This window comes from Carettochelys insculpta, chromosome 2 (assembly GCF_033958435.1).
Source record: "Carettochelys insculpta isolate YL-2023 chromosome 2, ASM3395843v1, whole genome shotgun sequence".
NCBI lineage: Eukaryota > Metazoa > Chordata > Testudines > Carettochelyidae > Carettochelys > Carettochelys insculpta.
In genome coordinates, this window is record NC_134138.1 from 54,472,376 (window position 1) to 54,496,522 (window position 24,147).

At 43.4% G+C, this 24,147-nt stretch overlaps 1 protein-coding gene across 1 annotated transcript; it reads right to left on the bottom strand.

Moving 5' to 3' along the window:
* On the bottom strand, positions 1-23,703 carry E2F5 (E2F transcription factor 5). The gene is made up of 9 exons (XM_074987003.1): positions 23,344-23,703; positions 15,859-15,968; positions 14,811-14,974; positions 11,575-11,616; positions 9,121-9,185; positions 4,547-4,814; positions 3,738-3,938; positions 2,311-2,355; positions 1-609 (listed from the first exon to the last, which is right to left on the bottom strand). Exons 1-9 carry the CDS (start codon positions 23,497-23,499, stop codon positions 500-502), a joined length of 1,161 nt encoding a protein of 386 aa, XP_074843104.1. The 5' UTR covers positions 23,500-23,703; the 3' UTR covers positions 1-499.
* Positions 23,704-24,147: the final 444 nt, after the last annotated feature.

Consider the following 24,147-nt stretch of genomic DNA (forward strand, 5'->3'; position numbering starts at 1 on the left):
CCATTTAATGTCCTTCACTTCAAAATTTGGCAGTGAAAGGGTTTTTTTTGTATTTTTGTTTTTTTAAATTGAGTGAAAGATCAAAACATACAGAAAGCTGCTTGGCAGTAAAGCTGCAGAAAAAAGTTCTGCTAAGTGAGAAGCTTGGGGTTTTGGAGTGCAGGGAGAGGACTGGGGGGAGGGTTATGTGATTGGAAAGCTACAAAACAATTTTCACTTTTCTTCCAAAAGAAAAAGTGTGGCTTTGTTGGGGATCTCAACTTTCTCAGTTACATTTATGTAACTTGTGAAACAATCAGAGAACATTCTGATAAAACTCATTTTTCTAGTTTTGAATTCAAGGTGTTTTGTGAAGTAGTTAAGGAAGCAAAAGGAAATATACTCCCAGAGTCAGTGAACTAAGAGGTTAGACGTTCATTCTTTAAAATCCTTAGGTTATGAAGAAGTCTAAAATGTTATAAAGTTAGAGGTAGATATGATCATCTGGTTGCCACAGAATCTAATAATTTAGTATCTGCACATCAAAAAGATCACAGACTCCTTCATTATCATCCAGGTTAAAGTTGTAGTCATCGCCAGGAGTAGGAGAAAGTCGTAAGAGAGGAAAAACTGTAAAAACAAGAAAATTTAATTGATCAGATAATCACAGAAATCTATTACAACTGAAATTCTGCCTTGATTATTCAGTAAGTTTCAAATCATTTTCAGCAGGAAGCAAATCTAATGTCCAGTTTCCATAGTCCACAATGTTATAACTTGCTTTAGGTACAACCCATCTCCTACAACTGGAAGGGACCTTGGGTGGTCATCTAGTCCAGTCCAGTCCCCTGCCCTCTCAGCAGAACTAAGGACCATCCCTGACATCTATTTGACCCAATCCCTAAATGGCTTCCTCAAGGATTGAGCTCACAACCCTGAGTTTAGCAGGCTAATGCTCAAACCACTGAGCTATCCCTCAGTTTTTAAATATAACTGGAGATACACTTCTAGAACCAGAAGGGACCTCAGGAGGTCACCTAGTCCAGTCCCCTGACCTCTTTGCAGGGCCAAGGACCATCCCTGATGTCTATTTGCCCCACTCCCTAAATGGCAATAGCTGCCTGCAAGCACTGGACTTGACACTGGGGATGCAGGTGCAACTCCACCAAAGAAAGATTTAAAACTAAGGGTGCCTACATATTGAAATGAATTTCCTTTGCCATCTTACTTGCAGGAATGCCCAGAAAGTATAACAGAAATTGGTCTCTTCTGCTACAGCAAAGCAAAACTTAAGCAGCCTTTGTGGGTGATACCAAAACAAAACATCTTTTTTCTGATATAGCTTCTACTATTATAGAATCTGCGTGCCTATCTGTTTTCAAATGTATTTGTCCTGTGAGGCCAGGGGTATGTTATCATCCCCTTTTACGGACTAGGAACTAAGGTATGAAAAGGCTAGGTGACTTGGCCAAACTCTTAGAAGCATGTAACACAGTAAAAAATTAAACCCGCCTGTCCAGACTAGTACTCTGACCACAGAGTCACTCTCCTATCAATGACATACTGAACTTGACCCCAAGCCCACAAAAAAATTAAATAGTGGCATCACTTCATACATATGAATAGTGTCACTGTATCTAAAGGGATTATGCATGTAGAACACTACTTACGTGAAAGTAGTTGCAGGATTTAAAACGGTACAAAAGGGAAAAATTATGAGAGGGAAACTTCACTAAGTGTGAAAAGGTTGAGTTGCAGCCAGAAAGAGGTGGTGGTGAAATAGGTCAGGCTTAAAATGGTGCTGGCAGCTCATAGGTGCTGACTCTTTAGGTGCTCTGGGGCTGAACCATGTGGGGGGGGGGATTCGTGGGCAGCCCTGCCAATCAGCTGTCTCCCCCATGCCCAGCATCCTGCCCCTGGTCCTGCCAATCAGTGCCTCCTGCTGGCTGGCAATCAGCTGTTCTGCAGCTTATAGGAGGCCATAGGGTGAGAAGGTGGAGCAAGAGCAAGGTGTGCTCAGAGGAGGGGAAGACAGGGAGCGGTGATGGAGCCTAGGGTAGAGGCAGGGTGGGGTCAAGCACCTCCAGGGAAATTAAGCTGGTGCCTGTGAGACAACCGTTAATTACAATTATCTGATCTTAACCTTGGAATCAGATTTGAACAAACATCTAGGGAGATGATGAATTCAGGTATGAATGACATTTGGCTGAAATAGCAGAGGACTAGACTTACTGAGTTAGGAGGGTCCTTCTAGTCCTGTGTTCCTATGAATGAATTACTTTACTAAAACAGAACACTGCTTATTAAAAGATAGAAATGTGGCATGCTTACCATCTGAAGACATCAGTTCATCAATGATATCACTACTAATATTACCTGTTAAACACAAAAACACATGTATGTGAAAGTCAGCCCCAGTTCTGTGCATTAAAAGAGCTATTAGGTTGCTACATTTGTAACAATGCTTGCAAGAAGAAGAATAGAGAGCAGAGTCAACCGGACCAGTCGTCTACTGGACTAAAATAATCAAACCCCTTAACTTTACTTTCTGGACAGTTTCTGCTGCTATTCTTAGCCTGTGAAAAAACACAACTACAAAGGGAATGGAATCAGTGCTCCAAGAAAAACAAAAAATCTTGTGGCACCTTTACAGACTAACAGATATTTTGGAGCATAAGCTTTTGTGGGCAAAGACCTGCTCCATCAGATGTGTGAGCTGGCGGGGGAGTGTGTGGTTTCAGAGGGTTATTTAAAGAGTGGGGTCCCAGTAAGAGGGAGGGCCAGAGCTGACAAGGTCTATTCAGAAAGGTGGAAATGGCCCAGTGTCAACAGTATTTACCAAAGAGGAAAAAACAAGTCAGATCAGACAGGGGGATGTGAGCCATTGGCTACATCTACACTAGCCTCAAACTTCGAAATGAAGCGCTGAAATGCATATTCAGCGCTTCATTAGCATGCGGGCGGCCGTGGCACTTTGAAATTGACGCGCCTCGCCGCTGTGCGGCTCGTCCCAACGCGGCTCCTTTTCGAAAGGACCCTGCCTACTACGAAGTCCCCTTATTCCCATGAGCTGATGGGAATAAGGGGACTTCAAAGTTGGCGGGGTCCTTTCGAAAAGGAGCTCCGTCGGGACAAGCCACGCAGCGGCTAGGCGCATCAATTTCGAAGTGCCGCGGCCGCCCGCATGCTAATGAAGCGCTGAATATGCATTTCAGCGCTTCATTAGTAAACTTCGAAATGGCCATTTGCATGGCCATTTCGAAGTTTGAGGCTAGTGTAGATGTAGCCAATGGCTCACATCCCCCTGTCTGATCTGACTTGTTTTTTCCTCTTTTGATAAGTACTGTTGATACTGTGCCATTTCCACCCTGCTGAATAGACCTTGTCAGCTCTGGCTCTCTCTTACTGGGACCTCACTCTTTAAATACCCCTCTGAAACCACCGCCCCCCCCACCACTCACGCATGCTTATGCTCCAAAATATGTTAGTCTATAAGGTGCCACAAGACTTTTTGTTGTTCTCGAAGCTACAGACTAACACGGCTACCTCTCTGATACTTGCTCCAAGAAAGAACATCTTTGTGAGGAATGCACTTTATCCAAAACCAGGACAACTACCAGAGCCAAAATGGTGAAAAGCAAAGAGCTGCAAGTGGGAGAGGGGAAAGGCTGCAATTGACATACAAACTGCTAGTCTCACCTATCCTCAGAAACCTGCTGCATTTTGGTAGGAAGGGTTAAACTAAAGAATCTGCCTACCTGTGGGCTCCTCCATCTTGGCTGTATCAAATGAGTTTGGCTTGAGAATACAATTAACATCCAAGGGAAGCAGAGCCTGGTAGTCATTTGAACTAGCTGTGGTCTGCGTTGCATCAGTTGCAAGGTTTGTGTACAGCAAGGAGTCTGGAAGGCTGGAGTAAGGGGTTGCTGGAGTTGTGCTGTTCTCCTGCATACTGTTGTCTACAAAGACAGAAAAGTGCATATTACAAAGTTTGTTCTGGTAGACTATTCAGTGACACCCGTATCTGTCTGAGTCTTGCAGGTATGTAAGAGGCTGTTCTTGAGGCCCTTCAGAGATCTGGTTCACAATGTTCGTAGTATGTTGCAAAACAACATTTGATTATCTCAGCATTAGTGATAAAAACAAGTTCAGACAACCTCCCTCACTGAGCCTGCTTTTCACAACAGGAAGGGCTGTCCTAGTACAAGCTGGTTACAGAGTCAAGCTTTAGATTCCACTAGAGGTTTGAAACTTTTTTCATATTCCATCTGCAAACACATTGAGAAACAGTCCAGAATCCTGCTGTGGCACTGAATGATGCTGGTGGTCTTTCTGGTATAGGATGATCATTTGAAATGGTTTATTCCACTTAGTAAATACAGAACAGGAAGGGGCTAGTGACTTCTCCCTGCCAGCTTCAGCCAGCTGACAGGAAACCCTTTTGGGAGCAGTTTTCAGGCTGGCAGCTGCTGCATTATGCAAACAGTTGATTTTCTCTCTGTACCCTATTTTCTCTGAACAAATTTCTTTGGGGGAGGAGGAAGATTGAAAACAAACAGGGACCCACCTGATGGCGTATCTGTAACTGGGGTATGTGGTAAGTGCTGCCCATCGTTCATGTCATGCTGCTCTGATGGATCCCCAGTAGTTTCAGTAGGTTTTGGGGGAGTCACTGGTGTTGCAGGTTGAGATGGGGGCTGTGCAAGGTCATCAGGTGGAGGAACTGGAAGCACCACGGGCATGGAGGAACTCGATTCTTTATTAATAAGCAGCACTTGGATAGGTCCTGAACTACTCTTTAGACTGATCTGGTATTTCTTTTGTCCATTTTGTCCCTTTAAAGGAGGCACATGTAAACAACAGAATTCTTTGTGACTGACAAATAAGCCAAAAAACTGCATACAATGATTGCCGCAGAAAGCGGTAGAAACGAGAACTGCACAGTAGAATATTTCTGTTTAAGAATAAAATTCTCAATGCACCACTGCAAGGAGGCGTACAATATTCTAGTCATAAAACCAAGTTCAGACAGTTTTATGCAAAAAGTCAACGAACATCACATACCAAAAACAGAAAAAGCTGATTTAAAATCAACATAAAACACCCCTTAAGATTACAACCCTTCTACATTCTCGCATGATCAACAACTGTCACATGGCACTCATACAAATTTTGCACAATGCTCCTGAAACTGAATTCAAGCTTTACTGTGAATTACTGCAGCATTCTCACTGAAAACTGACCACAAGGACATACAGCAGAAGTCTCTTTAAAATAATTTTCTCATCTGAAAAATTAACTGAATTGGAACTATCAGTCCCACCATAGCCAAATCCTTTCCCCCGCCCCCATGATTTAATGAACATAATTTGCCTGCAGAGTTGTCAACATGAAGTCTAGCTAGTCCTTGGGATTAAGTCATCATCTTTCTATTTTGGAAGCAAATAAGGAGAAAGGAAAGGAGATGTCCAGTCTGAAGTAAAAGATGAGTGTTTTACAAAACCGATCTCAAGTCATTTTAGAAACAAATTCAGGTGGAAAAAGAAAGCCCAATGATGCTTTTTTATTTGGCAGGTACAATTTATCTGTGTCCACCAGTACAAAGGACAGTCTCACTAGATTAGCACTGCAGTTCACATTGTGGCCTTTTATTATAACCTTACTGTTTAGCTACTGTACTTTCATTCATTCCTTACTCAAGTGAAAACAGTAAACTGGTCAAATGGAACCACTATCCTCCAACTGCACAAAAAATGTTTGCCACTCTCTCAACCTATGTAGGGAACAAGAAAAACTGAAAAACTTTGCACCCCAGAAACTGAAGATGATAAAAGGTAAAAACAAGAAGCCAAATGGATTACCTTGCCCATCCAACTTTTCTGGCCAAAGCAAAACTGCACTATCTGATCTATTTCTTAATAGCATCTGTTTTTTAGGGCTTCCTCTATTACTCTATGGAGATCTGATTTGAGTTTCAAAATTCCTTGACACAGCAGGTTTGGAAAGAGGAGCTCACCAGTGCAAGACTAGCATTAGCTTTGAAGGAAGCACCATTGTTTTTCGCCTGGAGGAGAAACTTACCTCTTGTAACGGTTCTTCGAGATGTGTTGCTCATCTCCATGCCAATAGGTGTGTGCATGCATCATGTTCACAATTGCCAGGTTTTCCCTGTAGTGGTACCTGTTAGATTGGCTGTGGAACACCCTGGAGTGGTGTCTGCAGGGTGCAGTACATAGAGTTCAGCCAGCCCTTCACAGCCCTCAGTTCCTTCTTGCCAGCTTTCTAACAGAGGAGGTGGGTGGGATTTTGAATGGACATGAGCAATGCACCTCAAAGAACCACCATTACAAAAGGTAAGTAACCATTTTTTCTTATTTGATTGGTCATGTGCATTCCAATAGGTGACATGTAAACATACCTGGAGGACGGTCAGATTACTGTGTAGCTGTCTGGAAGAACATCCTGCCAAACACCACATTGTCCCAGACTGGCTGGATGATGGTATAGTAAGTCTTGAAAATGTGTACAGAGGACCATGTCACTGCTCGACAGATGTCCTGAAGAGGGACCTGTGCAAAGAATGCAACTGAGGAAGCCTGCGCCCTTGTGAAATGAGCTCTCAGAGCCACAGCCGGGACCTGAAGTACACTGGCCCTGCAGATGTTGCAGAAAGCCCCTGAAGGCAAGGCAAACCGCCATGAGTTCCACCTGTGATCACAGTCCCTGAGTACGGAGATGGACCAAGTGCATTCCACAACCCACCTCCAACGTGTCTGTGGCCAGAAACAAGGAGGGTTGGGGTCTCATGAAGGGTACGTCACTGTTCTTGCAGCTTTAGCCACCAATTCAAACAAGTGATGGGGGCAGGATGACAATGGGCTCCTGTTGGGCCTGTAGACCACGATGAACCAGGTCTGAGGGGTGGGAGGTGGAGTCTGGTGTGCCATACCATGACTGTGCAGGAGCCTCATGCAATTTCTGGCCTTAGTAATATGGAGTCATTGCGGTGTGTGAACAATGTTTGAGAGACTGTCCAAAAGTGAGAGTCAGGCAGGAAGGCTTTCACATGGGTAGAATCTAGAATTGATTAACTCTATTTGTTGACCTGGGACCAGCTGAGACTTGGGAACATTCAGAATAAGACCCAGTGTGGCAGAGGTCGCTCACGCCACATACACTTGCTGGTGTACCTCATCCTGCGAGGTACAGAAAGACCTGTATCTGACATTTGCATGGAAAGGTTGTCACCACTGCCATGCTCTTTGTGAACACTTAGAGCTGTTGAGAGATTGAATGAGAAGACTGTGAATTGATAGTGGCAGCCATTGTCCACAAACCAGAGGAACTTCCTGTATGCAGGCATGATGAAGATATGGAAGTACATGTCAAAGGCAGCATACCAGTCCCCAAATCTAGGGAACAGATGACAGTGGCCAGGGAAACCATATGACACTTGAACTTTCTTATGAACATATTCAGAGATCCGTATTGGGCCTGAGCCTGTCTTTGGCATTCTGGATAAGGAAACACTGAATAGAATTCCTGGCCTCTGAATTCCTGTGGAAGCTCCTCTATGGTTCTTAACTATAGGAGCCACTGAGTCTTCTGACTGAGAAGCGAGGAGCGATGTAATGGCTGTGAGGACCTGGGAAGGAGGGTCAGAGAGAGTGGAGAACTGGATGGAATATCCATCACTGGAGATATCTGAGAGCAGGTCAGACAGATATCAAGGATGGTCTAGACCAGTATTTCCCAAACTATTCCGTGGAAACGCTCGTGTTCCACACAATGCGAACAGATGTTCAGTGAAAAAATTGGATGCTAGCGATATTTTTCCTCCTCAAATATCGAAGAAATTATGTATCAAAAATATTAGGATGACATTTGAATGGTATTTAGATTGTAGGTATATTAATATTTATAACGCATCCATAATAGTGTAGTCTCATAGAGGTAGCCGTGTTAGTCTGTATCTTCACAAAACAAAATAACAGTCCTGTAGCACCTTAAAAGACTAACAAAACAATTTATTAGGTGATGAGCTTTTGAGACACACACCCACTTCTTCAGATCTGGAGAATTTACTAAATTCTGGATTCTCCAAATCTGAAGAACTGGGTCTGTCCCACGAAAGCTCATTACCTAACAGATTACATTATTAGTCCTTAAGGTGCTACTTTTCCATTTCATAGTAGTATAGTTACGTGACTTGTGTCAAAACGGAGATGCAAACGCACTCTTTCCATGAGGGCAAGGGACTGGATTCAATGACCTCTCGAGGTCCCTTCCAGTTCTAGTGTTCTATGATTCTATCGCACCCCTCCCATTTTGAGAGCCCAACAGTCTGAGGTAATACTGGCCCAAAGCGTGGTAGAAGTGGGAGAAATGATTGCCATATGGGAGGGGGAAGATCCAGGAACTGGTGCTCCATCCTCTAGCACACGCTCTAAAGTTGGACAAAAGGCAGAAGGTGGCTTGGGGTGGATCTGACTGCGGAGAAGTAGGAAGGCCACCTGCACTTGTTATTCCCACCCCACATAAAGGAGTTGATCCTGCCAAGGGGAGGCACTGGAAGAAGCATGAGCATGGCTGAGGCCTAAACAGCTTGCAGTGAGGTGCTGACATATCAATCCCAAGTGACTGAAGAGTTGCCTGAGAATCCTTAAGGTTGTGCAATCCAATGACTATTGCTGGTGAGAAGAAGAAACTGAAAGGGAGGGGGGGAGGGCCAACTGAGCCCTTTATACCACACCATACATGCACTGATCCAGAAGTCTCCACAGATGGCCCAACAGCTATCACTTGAAGAAAAACCTTCTGAAGACTGTGCACATGGTATGCACGTGTGCCTGTTGCAATGCACATGAGCAATTACTTGACAAAACAGTGGCTTTGGGGTTTTTTGCACGTGTAAGAGCGAAGGAGGAAGGGGAAAAAAACACAGTCTCTTATTTTCAGTGAAAGGTCCAATCATTTTTGTCCAGATGTACAACAATGCTGTTTATTCAGTATCTGCACCTACCCAGTTAGGTGAATTGTAACTTTTTTCTCCCACACAGATGAAGCGACAAACCTTGCCAGCTGCAATACAAGTGTTCCTTCCCCTCCCTCACCACATATACACAAACAATTTGTACATACCGTTTCAGGTATCGGTACTTCTAATTGTGTACCACAAGGTGCTTGTATTGCTAGAAGTGTCTCTCCTGGTGAAGCAGTAATTGAAGAAAATGTTAACTATACATAATTTTACACATTTCTGGGTTGCATACGCTCAAATGGAATATAGTTCTTCTCTAAGGTCCCTTCAGCATTAGTTTGATACAAATCCTGCAGATTTTGATATGCTTGAAAAACAAATTCTAATATGAATGAGAGCTGTCCATCAATGTATAACCATAACCATAATATCCAAGGACTTAACTGCAGTCTCTGCAGAATGTACATTTTGGGTATAGTTGTATTGTATAGTGGACTTGGACACCACGGTTCTTTTTTGTAGCCTACTCATTGTCTGAAAGACCCAGAGAAGTTGTGTCATGATTCAGTGCCTCAGTTTCCCCATGTGTAAAATCAGAATAATGTTTCTTTCTATCTTTTGTGAGACAATGTATGCAAAGTGCTGTGGCAGCTAAGTTTGGAATAAATCTTTCCCTCTTGTGGAAAAACCAGAAGGGGAACCTGGGAGGAAAATCCCCTAAACCTCCAATGGAACTGGTCCCAGCTTTGAACCGGAGGAATCCATGGAAAGAGAATGGCCATCTGTGCAGGTGTTATGTGCTTGTCTCCCATCTCTTGACTTCAGCTACCCCCAGCAACATGGCTCCATCAAAAATATACCATCAGGGATTACCCCTCCCTGCAGCTGCCCCAGGAAAAACTTGAAAGTCTGGGTCTAAGACGTCTTTTTTGGAGGAACCTCTAGTGGCTCAGATCTATCTGTCCAGTCCTGCCTGAAAATCTCCTACCACAGAACTTGAACAGGTCCTTCAAGCCTCTATTATGAAAAAACAATGTCAGGGGCAACAAAGCCGCCTTTCACATATCCATTATTGCAGACAGGAAATAGTCTCATGGGTGTAGTTGTGTTAGTCTGTACCTTCACAAGCAACAAGAAGTCCTGTATCACCACAGAAACTGAAACACATATATTAATGAGCTTTCATGGGTAAAACCCATTTCTTCAAGTGGAAAAGAAATTTAATAAATAGCTCATGTCGATTCTGCCAAAGTACGTAGTTTCAAAATATCAAGTAAGTATATGCATTGTAAGTTCCATTTCTTACAAACATGATTACACTTACTTTGAATTTAGGAAATGTTTGTAACTGTGGGGAAAAAAACAAAAAAAAAAAACCCACAACAAAACATAATAATGGCTGGGCTTGGACAGACCAATGGCTGATCTAGCCCAATACCCTGTATTCTGACAGTGGCCAATGTCAGTTGTAAAGAACATATGACAGAACTGGAAGGTACCTTGAGAAGTCATTGAGTCCTGTCCCCTGCCCTCACATCAGGACCTATTACCCTCCCTGACACTTTTTTTTTTCCCCCCAAATCTAACCTGCCCCAAACTCTTTGAAGGCCTCCTTGAGGACTGAACTCACAACAGGAGGTTTACAAGGCCAATGCTCTAACCACTGAGCTATTTCCTGCCCCCCTTGACTTGCCCCCCCCCACTAATGAACAGAATAGGTAATCATCAAGTGACCCCTCTGTCACTCATTTCTAGCTTGTGACAGGACCATTAGTAAACCCTGATGACCTGTTCCAACTCAGAATTGCCCTATCTAGGGTTCACATGGATAGGAGCTAAGATTCCAGATGCTCTTACCAGCTGTGCTGAGTTGAAAATCTCCCCTAACAGCAAATGGGGTGGGTGAGTCAAGATTCCCCCCAGAAAACATAGCCTCCCTCCCCCAACATGGCCTGTGTCAGAGGTGGCGGGGGTGGGAGGAAATGTCCTGGGGAACATCAGGGAAGGAACTGGGGTGACAGAGTGTGTGTGGAAGGATACAGGAGAAAAGTGGTGTGGGAGAGGGACAGTGAGCCTACAGTGCTCCAAAAACATAACTATGGCCAGTGTACAGAGCTGCGTGTAAGTGAGGGGTGAGTATTGGGAGAGGGGTTTGTTTCTGGCTTCCTACCTTGAGAGCAAGTGAGTAGTGAACAGGTTTTTTTTTCCCCCTTTTTCCCCCACACACATTTCTGAGAATCAGCGGCTCCTGAATGAAAAAAAGATTCCCCACTCCTAATTTAAACAATGGGTTGCAGAAATACTAACAGTGGTCTGTAATTTCATTTCTGCATTCTTTCCATACTTTTGAGTTATCATCATCTGGTTCTGGTGACTTATTACTAATGTATTACTTTATTCCAAAACCACCTCTACTGACACCTCAGTCTAGGACAGTTACTCAGATGGGTCAACTAAAAAGTATGTTTCAGGTACTGAAATTGCCCTCACAACCTCTGCAGTGATGACTAATACAAAAAAAAAATTGCATAGCTTCTTCACTATGGCCTGGTCTTCTCTGGTTAAACCACCTGCTCCAAACATCTTACAAAAAATGTAGTCTAGCAGTAACTTACCATTGAAGCAATTACAGATGTCTTCATGAGTGACGTATGAAAATGTGATTTTTGTGTCAAGGAAATTTCCAAGTAATAAGCTGACGTTTTTGCCTAAGCAGTATGAAGCTGATATTTAGTGCACGTGACAAAAGAAGTTTGTGTTCCTACTGTGTGGTGTTTAGGCCAGGTCTACACTTTAAATTTTACTGTTATAGCTAATGTTCATCAAAAGTGGGATCTGTGACGTGTAAAACAGTGACAAAAGCCCATAATGTGCCTGTTGTTGTACAAATGCAGAATTTTGCCAATGCTAGCTATTTTCTCATTATAAATGCTCCCTTACAGCATTCCCATATAACTAATCCACCAAACCCTTTGAAGCACAGCTTTGACTTTAGACTACCATTAGAATGTTTCCAAAACGTTACTTAAATGTATTTCACACAGAATATTTTTTACCTCATAAGTCTGGTTAATATTATATCAGTATGATACAGGATGGCCAAAGCCATCATGGATTAGCACCACTTCCTCCGTATGATTCTCCAGGATGAACTCTCCCAGTGACAACATTTTCATTGAGGAACAAAAAACAGTCTACAGAATAGGCGAGGCCAGCAGCTTTGAAGAGCAACAACATCCTTTGTTTATTTCCTGAATGCAATTCATAATCTATCAGAATTTTTTAACTTAAAATCCTTATGTTCAAGGTTTTGCCTGTGAATCATAAAAATGCACAGGTCAGCAATGGAGCTTAGACAAAGATTTTTGTTTTAATGAAAAATATATCACCTTCCCTGCTGTTAGCATAGTTAAGAGATGTTAACAGCACAGAAAGTTATGAGATATTTTAGTTTTTACACAGAAACAACAGCAAAACCAAGACAACTATCATTATCAAGAGACAGAAAACTGGTTCCCAAATCATTACGTATGTTTTGTTTCTAAATCATTTAGAACCAACGTGAATCAATTTTAATGATTTTGTCATATTGAATGTGGGGCTGTGAAATGAAAGTTGCTAACTCTGACACCATTAACATATAAGTTATATTGTTATAAATGTAAACCACTGAAGTATCATTTAAAAACTCACCACTAAATAGGAACCTGTTGATATTGAGAAATAGGAGAGCTCTGAAAATATGTTTTGCAAGGGCATGGGAGGCTTCCAAAAATATAAAGCAAGTCTATTTTAAAAATGTGTGTACACCCATTTCCTCATCCATGTATATAAGAGCTTAGAAACTACTTGCTTTCCCTTTCAAATGGGTCCTAGTCAAACTCCTCCTGGAAAATAAAATTTTGGGTTTAATCCTGTAACCCCATCACACTCAACTAACTAAAAATGATTTCAAACTGAGTACTCCACATGGCAGTCATTTAGGACTGGACTTCCCCGAGAGACCATTCACAGCTAGAGAGCGCGCCCCATATATATCCATAAACTATTCTGAAAGTTTCCTGTAATAGTAAATGCTTCAACCAGGTTAGAACTAATCACTGTCATTTTTCTTTCAAGTCTACCCTTTTTCAAATGTAAAAGCTGGTTTGTGACAGTAATTTTTAGGTACTTGATAGTGTTTTGTTTTGTTTTTGCTTACAAGGTAATCCCTTGCAGTATCAGACAAGAATAAAATTAGCCCTACAATCCTTTAGATGTTTAATTACATTTCAATTACTTAATTATTTTGTTAGCAATATGCATTGTTAGACCTTCACAGGAGGCTGGGGCTGTCCAATCCCACTCCATTCACAGCACTCTCAAATGGACTCCACGCAGGGCTTTGTGAAACTGGACTCAAACTGTGCCTTCACAATTAATACTTCATTTAAAATGCCTTGTTGCATGCAAAGTAATCTCTCTTTATTCAATGGAAAATTAAGAATTTCACAGCTCATTTGAGCCTCCATTCCGCATGGTACTTAAACACATATTTAATTACTATGCTGATTAGGAACCTTATCTGTTATGTTATCTGTATTGACCAGATTCACTTCTGAACAGCTGTAGTCTGTCAGGCTAATGATCTGTGAATTTAAGCAGGTCCAGATGTGATAAAAAAATCACTGATTTGATTATCACAGTTTCTGTTGAACAATCGGAACAAAGTGTTAATTGCTTTAGAACCAATCAGAGTGCACTGTCCCCTCCACAAAGTTTCAAATAATCTATTTTGTTCACTATCCTATAGGAATGCTCATTACTTTGTGTATTTAGCAAACAGTTTAAACAATATTATCAATATCCATCTCGAGAAAGGATAATTTCCAGTTCAGTTTCAAAGAGCCCCAGGAGCTTCCCAAATCAGTTATCTTTTCTAAAGATTTAGATAATTTACCATGTGAACAACTAAAGAAATACAAACAATATTCAAAATCTATTTTAAGCCCATGAAAACAAGGAACTTCACAGTTAATGCTAAGAGCCTGGAATTTCTGCATTTAAATATTACAACTAGATGCATTTCTCGTGGATTATTTCCAAACTACCACTGATAAAAATCAGAGGTTAAAACTTGAAACAAATCATTAAACTACTTTTTAACCTTTTTTCATCTGCAGACCCCTAAAAAATTTCAATTGGAGTTAGTATCCCTTTGTAAATTTAGGCACAGTCCACAGACCCACATGGGTCCATACACCACTTTACTGGACCATCCAGTGCCTCTTTCTACCAGTACAAGATTGTGTCCTTCTTACAATGTGTCTGCCAGTGCTTTGTCCAGCCTGGCTCTAAAATGCCAGAAGCAAAATTTCTTCTCCTCCTCTAGCTCTCACTGGCTAGTGCTACACTCACCCATAATGCCAACAGCAGTTTTTTTTCCAGAGAGAAAAGGGGCAGGTGACAGAGGGGGATTTTGCCAGCAGAACCACGTCTTTGCTGCTTGTTTTCTGCCATGAATATGCAAATGAGCAGCCATTTTGCATTTTTGTGACTATTCATTTGCATCAAGCTGCTGGCAATAGGGGAGAGCATAGCACTAGCCACCCTGCATTCCACAGCCTAATGGATCCTGCTGTTGCCTCATAGCATTAGCAAAGTTACTTTCACTAACAGCGAAAAAGATAATTAAAACAACATTTTAACAGAAAAATGCTTGAGACCAACACCATTTCTCCCCTTGGTCACCTAGTTTAACTGTCTTCTCTTTGTTGCTAGATCAGGTCATAGCCCATGACCAACCTTTTAATGTGTAATTTGGTGCTTTAGTTCTACTTCACAAATGCACACAATATACGTCCCAAAGGATATTGGTTGTTTGTCGAGTCATCCATAACATTTTTGATGCTTTGCTGCAGACACAATTTTTGCTGATCCAGTTCTTTTTCTTTTAGTTCCAAATCTTCAATTTCTGCTTCAAGATACCGCAGTCTGTCTATGACTTCTTTTGTATTGCAGCCAGCACCTACACCTCTTTAAAAAGGTACAATATTTTATGCAGTCATAATACGGGCAACAATACCACAAGACTGTATATAGGCTGGAGTATAGGTCTTTCTTTTAAAAAAACAAAAAAAACAAAAACGAAACACAACATTGTAATTATATTATGAAATACTAAGAGGTAGTAAAATCCCCACTTTTATTTAGGAAACACACTGAAAGGTGTGGCTCCCACATTCAATGTTAGGATTCCCCTGTGTCAGCTTTCCATTTTCAAGACAGATATTGTTGTGTGTGTCAGGGCTGTGCATCCAGCTCAGTTCTCTCAAGTTAGTGCCTCACTGGGATGAAGGAAAAAGGGAACATGTTTTGTTATAGACAAACCTTTAGGCTAGCACATTGCCTGCCTACTCCTTGGCTCTGCTTCATTGAACTCCATTACCGCATTAGAGCCACATCCTCAATCCCAAACCCATCCTGAAGTTCAAAGATTTATTTCTTTTAAATAGGAAGTTTAGAGTTATATTCTAGAAATGTCAGTGCTCATGAAAACCGACAGATTAAAATTTTTGCCTTCTTGGGCTTTTCAAAATTGCTGTTTACAATATGAAAAATATCAATGCTACATTCCCAAATTTCCCCTCCAATATGTGGTACGCCTCAGACTTGTTGGGTCAGAATACTTCAGTCTCAAGCACCAGTTGTTTCTTGGCCTCTCCAAAAACAAAGATGCCAAAAGCAGTGAGGACACCTGGTCATTAGGAACTGCATTGAGACCACTGAAAAAATTCTACATAGGTTACCACTAATTACAAATACATTTTAAATTATTGTAAAATATAGGAAGGAAAAAGGAATTAAGCCAACTTTTTCCCCTTGAAAATGTGAAAAAAAGCAGAATTGACACTTCTTACTTCCACTGGATGCTATTTTTTGACTTTTTCTCAATTAAATCTATGCCTTCCAAAACATTGGTTATGTCATAGATTCTTCTTTTTTGTCTCACAGCAAGAGTATCAGCCGCCTGTCAAAAGAACAGAGGTAAGTATCAGCAATCTGCATATCTAGGCAAAAGACTGGCTCTTGCCTGAAGCTCGGCAAGTTTCCTGGATGCTACAGACTCTAGGTCCATGGTTTCTTGACCCAAAATTGGGTCACCAGAACATATCAGAGTCAAAAGTCTGGCTGGGATTGGATCCTCACTCCATGCTGTGACCTGGTATGCAGGATTACAGAGCCGCGTAAATTTTGCCAAGCCATCCTCTCTCACAAAGACACCACTATAAGTGAGTGGTGCACTTTGTTCCCTCTAATTTTTTCCATCCATGGGCAGAATAAATTTTGTAACATACAGCAAGTCATGAGTGGATGTGCATCACGAAGAGAAACATGCTGCTCACTGTGGGTGGCTGTGGGTACTTTGCTAATCATTTGGGGGCAGGGGGGCACCTGAATCTCTTCTAGGTGGTTGCGCAAGTGCTCAGCTTAGGGGGAACACTGGTGCTGGCACAAATCCATGCACCAGGTCACATTTTCACTCACACAGATTTGACCCTCCCAGCAGAGAGACTAGGCTCAACCTGAGCAGTCCTTCTAGACTGGTATATGCAACATACACAGGAGTAAGCCAAGCCCAGATGGCTAACAGGAAAGGAACCAAAAAGGAACCCTTGGTGTCACATTCTCCAATACGTACTGGCCTCCCAGTGTGCATCCTGCCCCACAGATGACCAACATCCCGTGTTCCATTTCTGTAAACCCCACCAAGCTTGCTCTCCCCCCACCTTCCCCACCCTAAACAATGGCACAATGGACCCCCTCAGGTGACCTCTTCTCTGTCATATTATACCTATCCTGGTCCCAGTAACCAAGATCTTCCCCTAACTGTACCCTCTGCTTCTTCCGTCCCTGAACCAATTCCTTCTTCCATTTCCCCCACTTTATCTCCAGGACCTCAAATTCCCCTCACCACCTTCTCCTCTGCTGCCTACATGGGGCTATGTTTTTGAGGCACTGTAAGCTCACTACTCCTCACCCAGAACTGCTTTGCCTCCATATCCTTCCACACACATCTGTCCCCACAACTCTTCCCCATGCTCCCCAGGACACACCCTTCCACATCTGAAACAGTCCATATGGAGTGAGGCTGTATTTTTTGGGGAGAATCCTGACTCAACCACCCCATTTGCTGGTAGGAGAGGTTTTGAATGGTTTACCTCTGGTTGGAGCATCTATAAACATAGCTCTGGGCCAGCCCCCCCCGCCCCGCAAAGCAAGGAGGGGGCACCTGTGAGTTGAAACAGGACAGCAAGATTTATTAATGGTCCTGAACTTTAAAAGATGGAGAAACACTGCCTTTGTTGTAATTCTGAAGGGAAAAGCTTCATGCCCAATTTCACATTTTAAAAGCCTTAGGCTGTGTCTACACTACAAGATAAATTTGATTTTTAATAAATTTGATTATTTAACCTCAATATTATGAATTCAAATTAAGTATCAACAAAGCTTCCTGAAATTCAAACCACCTTCTTTCTATACTCCCCTGTGCTGGCAGGCCCCAGGACACTGACCAGCTCATGAGCTGGTCAGTTTCCTGGTCCTGCAAGTGGCAGTGAGACAGAAACCAGGCTGCCTCCTGGTTCTTGGCTCTCCACCACTCTGGGAGCCAGGAAACTGACTTGCCCTGATGGGCTGGTCAGTTTCCCTGTTCCTGCAAGCCTGTAGCCTAGTTCCTGTCTCCCCTCGACTTACACAAAAATTTGATCTATGTGGGGTTGCATGGGGTTTACTGCACAATTACATCCAACAACTTCCAGCACTTGATTAACAATCCACTAGTTCTGCTCCAGAAGACAACTACCAAACACACGACTTTCCTCAGTAACCTAGTACTCAGCAGATAAGCCGATCTGTCTCAGGCCTTGTTTATCACTGAAAAAGAATGAAGTAGTGAACAAAAGCATGGAGCTCCCATTCTACTATTGTTTTGCTTCAAGTAATGCTGGCAAGTACTACATGTTCCACTTTGTAAGTCACCTTTAAAAATAGAGAAGGATACTAAACTAGAACAGGTGTGTGGAAAGCTTTATTATTAAAGTATTCAGTCTTCAAACTATTTAGCTGGGGTGCAGAAGACATGAAACTCTTTAAATGACATTTAAGCTTATGAACGAGGATTGTGGCAGGCAGGAGGGATCAATAACGATGCAAAGAAGTCATTTCACTGAAGAATACTGCAACAGGAAAATTTACTATTTCTAATTATGGTCAACTTCTACTAATGAATATGCTCATTGCATCAGTCTGTGTAAATATTTACTGAAAACACCAAACACCAGAATCCTAAATAAACCTATTGTACAGCAAAGACTATACATTCGATTGCAGTTATTGTTTCCAAAACATAATCAACTCACTGACTTGCCAATGCAATTATGTCCTCCCAGAAAAGAACAAGTTGTAAGGAATTTCAATTATACCAAACTGTACTGACTGGTGTTTTAATGAACAAGATGAAGACACAGTATACAGTAAACCCTCAATTTAATGGACGAGTTGGGGGAGGGGTGTCCATTAATCCCAAAAGTCCATTAAATCTGAGGGCTTCCTACCCACCCACCCGTTAGGCTCCCCCAGCCTCAGTCCCCCTACTCCCTCCCCCCAAAGAGCCAGGAACTGACCAGATTGTGGCTGCTGAAGCTGGAACTGCCAGAGCCTGCCATGCAGTTGGAGCCGCCAGAGTGTGGCTGGGACCCCCTTGCATGCAGCTGGCTGGAGGCGCACTGCGTGGCTGGAACTTCTTCACCACCAGAGCCACCATGCACGAACCACTGGTGAACACAGCAGCTCCTCGAGGCAGCAGTGGTACATCCCTTAATTTCTTTGCTTGGTGGGGGAGGGCAGGGTGAGAGTGGGGTTAGGATTTTACAGACCCCAGTGGGCTTCAGGAACAATGGGGTTCTCCATTGTTCCTGAAGTCTGCTAAATTGGGGTCCATAAAATCAAGGCTGTACTGTACAAGAAAAACAGGGAAGACAATTTTGAAGTCATGCACTGTAAATTACAGCTACATAACAGCACAAAACAGCGGAAGGACTGGTGCCTGGAAACAAACTTTATGGGACCACGGGAAACTTGGCCACACCTATGAAAAATGGTCGTCCAGCTAACTAGAATCCTGCCAGATTACATATGTTGCTGGATGAGAGATTTCCAGATTACAGAGGTACAACCTGTACCTATCAAATGAGCTTATTAATGGTAAGCAGGAGTTACTATAGCTCATAACAGGAAGATAATTAAATTAGTATCAGCATGTTGTACTTTCCTGATTTACTAAACAACTGTGCCTTAAATCTGTCACTTTACACACATGTATTATTATACAGGCTGAACTTCTCTAGTCCAGCACTCTCTTGTCCAGCAATATCCATAATCTGGCATGACTGTAGTTAGCCGGACCACCACTTATCATGGGTGTGGCCAAATTTCCCATGGTCCCATAAAGTTTGTTCATAGCCACCACTCCTGGCTCTCAGTGTTCTGTGCTGTTGTTTAGCTGTAATTTACCCCTAAACGTCTTCTAAGAGCCCAGTAAGTAGTGGACGTGTTGGTAATGCTGCTAGACAATATCAACCTCCTGTAGTCTGGCAAATTCTCTCATCTTGCACCATCCAGGTCCTCAGGGTATCAGACTAGAGAGATTCAACCTGTACTCTTTAGCTAGATAATCATACACTATTTTTTTTTTCCCCCACAAGACCCCTGCCTAATTCATTTACCCAAAATGCACTGTGCCCACTTAGGGTACGTCTGTACTACTGGCCAACCTGACGGGCATCGACTGATCCTGCAGGGATTGATTTACTGACCATAGTAAATCCACCGCCAATCACTCTAGCATTGATTCTGGTTCTCCACCTCAACAAGAAGCTCAACCTGAGTCGACAGGAGATGCTCTGCCATCAACATGGTGCAGTGAAGATACTGTGGTAAGTAAATCTAAGTCGACTTCAGCAACATTATTAATGTAGCTGAAGTTAGTAATTTAGCTCAATCTCCCCCGTGTAGTGTAGTAAATAAGGCCCAGACCACACACTGAACCATGAGGGAAAAAACACTGTTCAGTGTGTGGTCTGTGCCTTAGTTACTGCATTACATTCAAACCCTACTCCTCAAAAGTTTTGATATGACATTCATCATTGTACTCCTTCCTAGATTCCAAAGTTAGAAGGACCACTGCGATAATCAAGTAAGAACTGGTGAGTAACAGGGGCTACAGAACTTCCCCACAGCATTCCGAGAGCAGATCTTTTAGAAAAACATGCACTCTTGATTTAAAAGTTGTCTGCAATGGAGATTCTACCAGAACCCTTGGTAGGTTGTTTCAATGGTTAATCAGTCTCCACAAGACTTCAGACTTATTTCCAGTCTGAACTGGTTGACTTTCAGCTTCCAGCCATTGGCTCCTAATGCACTTTTCTCTACTAAATGGAAAAACCCTTAATTATATATCTGTTCCCGATGTAAATACTTATTGACTTTAATCAAGTCACCATTTCAACTCTCTCTCTGTTGAACTAAAATGATAGAGCTTAAGTCTGTAAGACACATTTTCTAATCCTTGAAGCATTCTCCAAGCTCTTCTCTAAACCCCCTCAAATTTATCAATATAAATTTTATTTTTACAACTCACTGTAAGCGCATGATGTTGCTGCATAGGGGTAAGGGTGGACTGTTACCTCTATTTACAGATGAGGAACTGAGGCACAGAATGTATGACTACACTGCAGTCGGGAAGTGTGATTGCAGCACCTGCAGACATACCAAAGCACATATATCAACTAGCTCTGAGTAGCCAGGACCTGGGATATGTACATGTTCTATGGACCACAGCTGAGTTCTACTGCAATTGTTACTCAAGCTAGCTTTAAATGTAGCTAGATGAAAGCTAACTTAGATATGTACACATAAGCACTGATATTCTTCTCAATTTCAGTGCAGACATACCTAATGAGGTTAAAGTCAAAAGCAGCCACTAATTTTGAGTGACAAATTTGGCTAAGAAGTTAAATATTTTCCAATATCTAGGACTGGTTTTTCAGAATACTATGCACTATATTGCACTTTCCATATTCAAAGTATGGTTTCTGCCGATTTCAGTTGCAGGTATATTTGTCCAGCAGTGCCTGCAAATCAAACCCCAGGGTCTCCTGTCAGGCACCCAGAAAAAGAGCAACAAACAGTTAACACCCAGTGAAAAGCTGTTTTCCCTCTAATTTTTCCCAACCATTTGCGGAATGGATTTTGTTATATGCACCAATACGGAGGTGACTGTCACATACCATACTAGCGCACATAACAAAAGTCATGTGGTGAGGTGGGGCGGAGCAGTTTGTGTGGGAGAGGGGACTGAAGGCTGGGGCAGTTAGTGTGCAAGGCAGGTAAGGGTCAAACTGTGCTCTAATATAAAGTTTATCACAAGTTTTCACCTCTACTTAACAACATAGTTTACAGAACGTACAAGAAATCAGTTTCTGACTTCAATTCAGAAAACCTGCCAGGATGAGTGAAAGAAGGAGTAAGATTCAAACAATATTCATTCTTCAATTTTTTTTTGCGCTTTTCTGTAGAAAAACCACACAAAGCTTTACATGTCAGCATCACAACTATTATGCTGACATGCCACTGAGAGATCCTACATACCAGTGAAAAGTGGATGACACACAGAAAACTAGGAATTTGGGTACATATGGATACTCATCTTCCATAGAAACTATCCTGAATAACTCCATGTATGGACACACTTATTCAGGAAGAGTGCTCACTTGTGGAATTATTATGAATTTAAAGCAGAGTAACTATTTTGTAATCTACCATATTCCAGAATAATTTTAATATGTACACAAAACTTTAGAAACCACGGTGATGCAAGCCATAGATACTACCTAAATTAACCCTAACAGTTTTGGGGAACCGTTATGGGCTAACATGTAACTATATTCATATTCAAAACAAATCTCTATTTGCTGCATTATTTCTGGAACCATCATTAGTGACTACTACTTTTTGCTTCCCAACCTGCCTCAGCGTATATCAAAGTACATGACAGATAATAAAGTAAACTGGGATTAGCAAACTTTTTACACCAGGCCCCCCCTTTGCATCCATGCAATTAGCAGAGGCCCCCCAACCTGTCTAATGGAACTACGAGCACTAGTACTGCATAAACACAACAGATATATTATAGGCACTTTTATGTTCAGCTTGGTTCTCAGACAGAAAAGGTTTTTTCTATAACTTGTGCTGGCCTGGTCACAATAACAGGTGGGGCCCTGGAACAACACAGTCACTAGCTGCTGCATCCCCTGGTCCCCAATATTAACGTAACATCATTTATGCTTTGAAATCTATTTGTGCTTGTTATTACTCATGATGGATAATAAAATTACACTTAATTTTAAAATAAGAATGAAATTACATGTCTTTTGTTCTATTAAAGCAAATTGCTTAAACAGAATGGAGTTATGAAACTTTGAGGCCCCCCACACCTGGGGCCCAAGGGCAATTACCCCTATGTTAATTGTCCACTGGTCACAAGTGATTCATGCCACCTGTTGGGGTTCCACTGACCCTAACAACCTACAAGCCAGCCCCTTTGCACTACAGGGTAAGTGGAAAGGAAGAAAACATGCTTGCCCTCACCACTCTCCCTTGGGATAGGATTCTGCTCATGTTCTGGTCCCTGTCACCTGCAATCTTTTCCCATGACCTCTATGACCGAGAAACGCATGTTAATAAAGCCTTTCGTTTCTCTTTAGAAAGTGAAGGGGGAAAGTCATAGCTTGTATGGGATTATAGGAAACAGTGTGTAAATGAGAAAAATGTGTACACACTTTGCAGCTCCAGTTCCCCCGAGGCATTTCACTGGGTCAATCCCCATCGCAGAGACCAACTCCAGTCTCCACATCCCACTCACTCACCCCAGCACCAGTTCCCCTCCACTGCAAAGGCCACCCAGCTCCTCCACAGACAGTGACTCCTCCCCCACACACTGTTCCTTACAAGTGTACCACCCACACGGAGCCCAGCAACTACCCCTCACACTCACCTCCCCCACATACACCTGCACATCACACAGGTCTGACCACCGATCTTCCTTATAAACCGAGAGCTGGGGCCAAGGCCCAGAATAGATCCCGGTGCCGCCCGCCCAATGAGGGTGCCTGTATTTGCGTGGGTGGTGCGCATCTGCACCTGCCTTGATGCACAGAACAAAATGTATTCTGCACGTGGATGGGAAAAATAAAGGGAACCCTACTACTGTCCCCTCCCCCGCCTCCTCGCAGGGCAGGGCAGCCTCTCCCAGCCCCTCCCCGGCCCGGCCGCGCCGCACGCACCGCTTTCAGGTCCAACACGCCGTCCTTGGCCTCCTGCAACAGCGACACAAACTTGGTGGTGAGGAGTCCCAGGCTCTTCTCGTGCCGGCTGCTGCCGCCGCCGCCCGCCACCGGGCCCCCCGCGCTGCTGCTCACCGCCTCGGCCACGGCCGCCATGCTACTGCCCGCGGCCGGAGCGAGCGGGGCCTCTCCGCCGGCGGCACCACGTGTCCCGGGCGGCCCGGCCACAACAATCCGAGCGCCGGAGCCCCAAGCCCGGGGGAGGCCGTGCGAGGGAGGAAGTGACGCTCTCCCCCGCTGTTGCCTGGAGACAGACGGGCGGGGGCGCTCGGTTGCCCCAGGCCGCGGCCGGAGGGCTGGGCAAGGCGGGGTGTGTGCTGCCCCTGTCGCGCCCCGCCCCGTAGCGCTCCGTGGCCGGATGGGGGCGGGCTGACGTGGGCTGCGGTAGCCACTTACCCAGCGCGGGTGCTGCTGACGGGGCCCACGTGTTTGGGGTTTGGTGCTCGTGCTTCAAGCTCCCCCCCACCCAATCCAGCGCCGCTAGCGAAGCGGATCGTGAATGTCCCGTGTGACCCCCCCACCCCGCAGGCCCTTCCCCCCCCTGCGCCAGGGTTAAGCCTGAGCTCGGGGGCGAGCTAACTTGTTATGTCTGGCCCCACTCTTCTTCCCTGCAGTTAGAACCCCCTCCCCCAACCTGTCTAATGCAATCCAAACCCATGGGCATTTCAGTTATGTTCATATGGGAATAAAACCAAAACAAAGCCCCTTTGGGCACGTATAAGAAAACAAGAAGAAGTCCGGCAC

Excerpts from the sequence above, each read along its gene's own strand:
- E2F5 (XM_074987003.1), bottom strand. The coding sequence starts at position 23,499 with ATGGCGGCCGTGGCCGAGGCGGTGAGCAGCAGCGCGGGGGGCCCGGTG. Across the intron at positions 14,975-15,858 it reads AAAAATAGCATCCAGTGGAA|AGGTGTAGGTGCTGGCTGCA; the intron begins GTAAGAAGTGTC and ends ACCTTTTTAAAG. Across the intron at positions 11,617-14,810 it reads TGACTCGACAAACAACCAAT|TTTCATACGTCACTCATGAA; the intron begins ATCCTTTGGGAC and ends CAAAAATCACAT.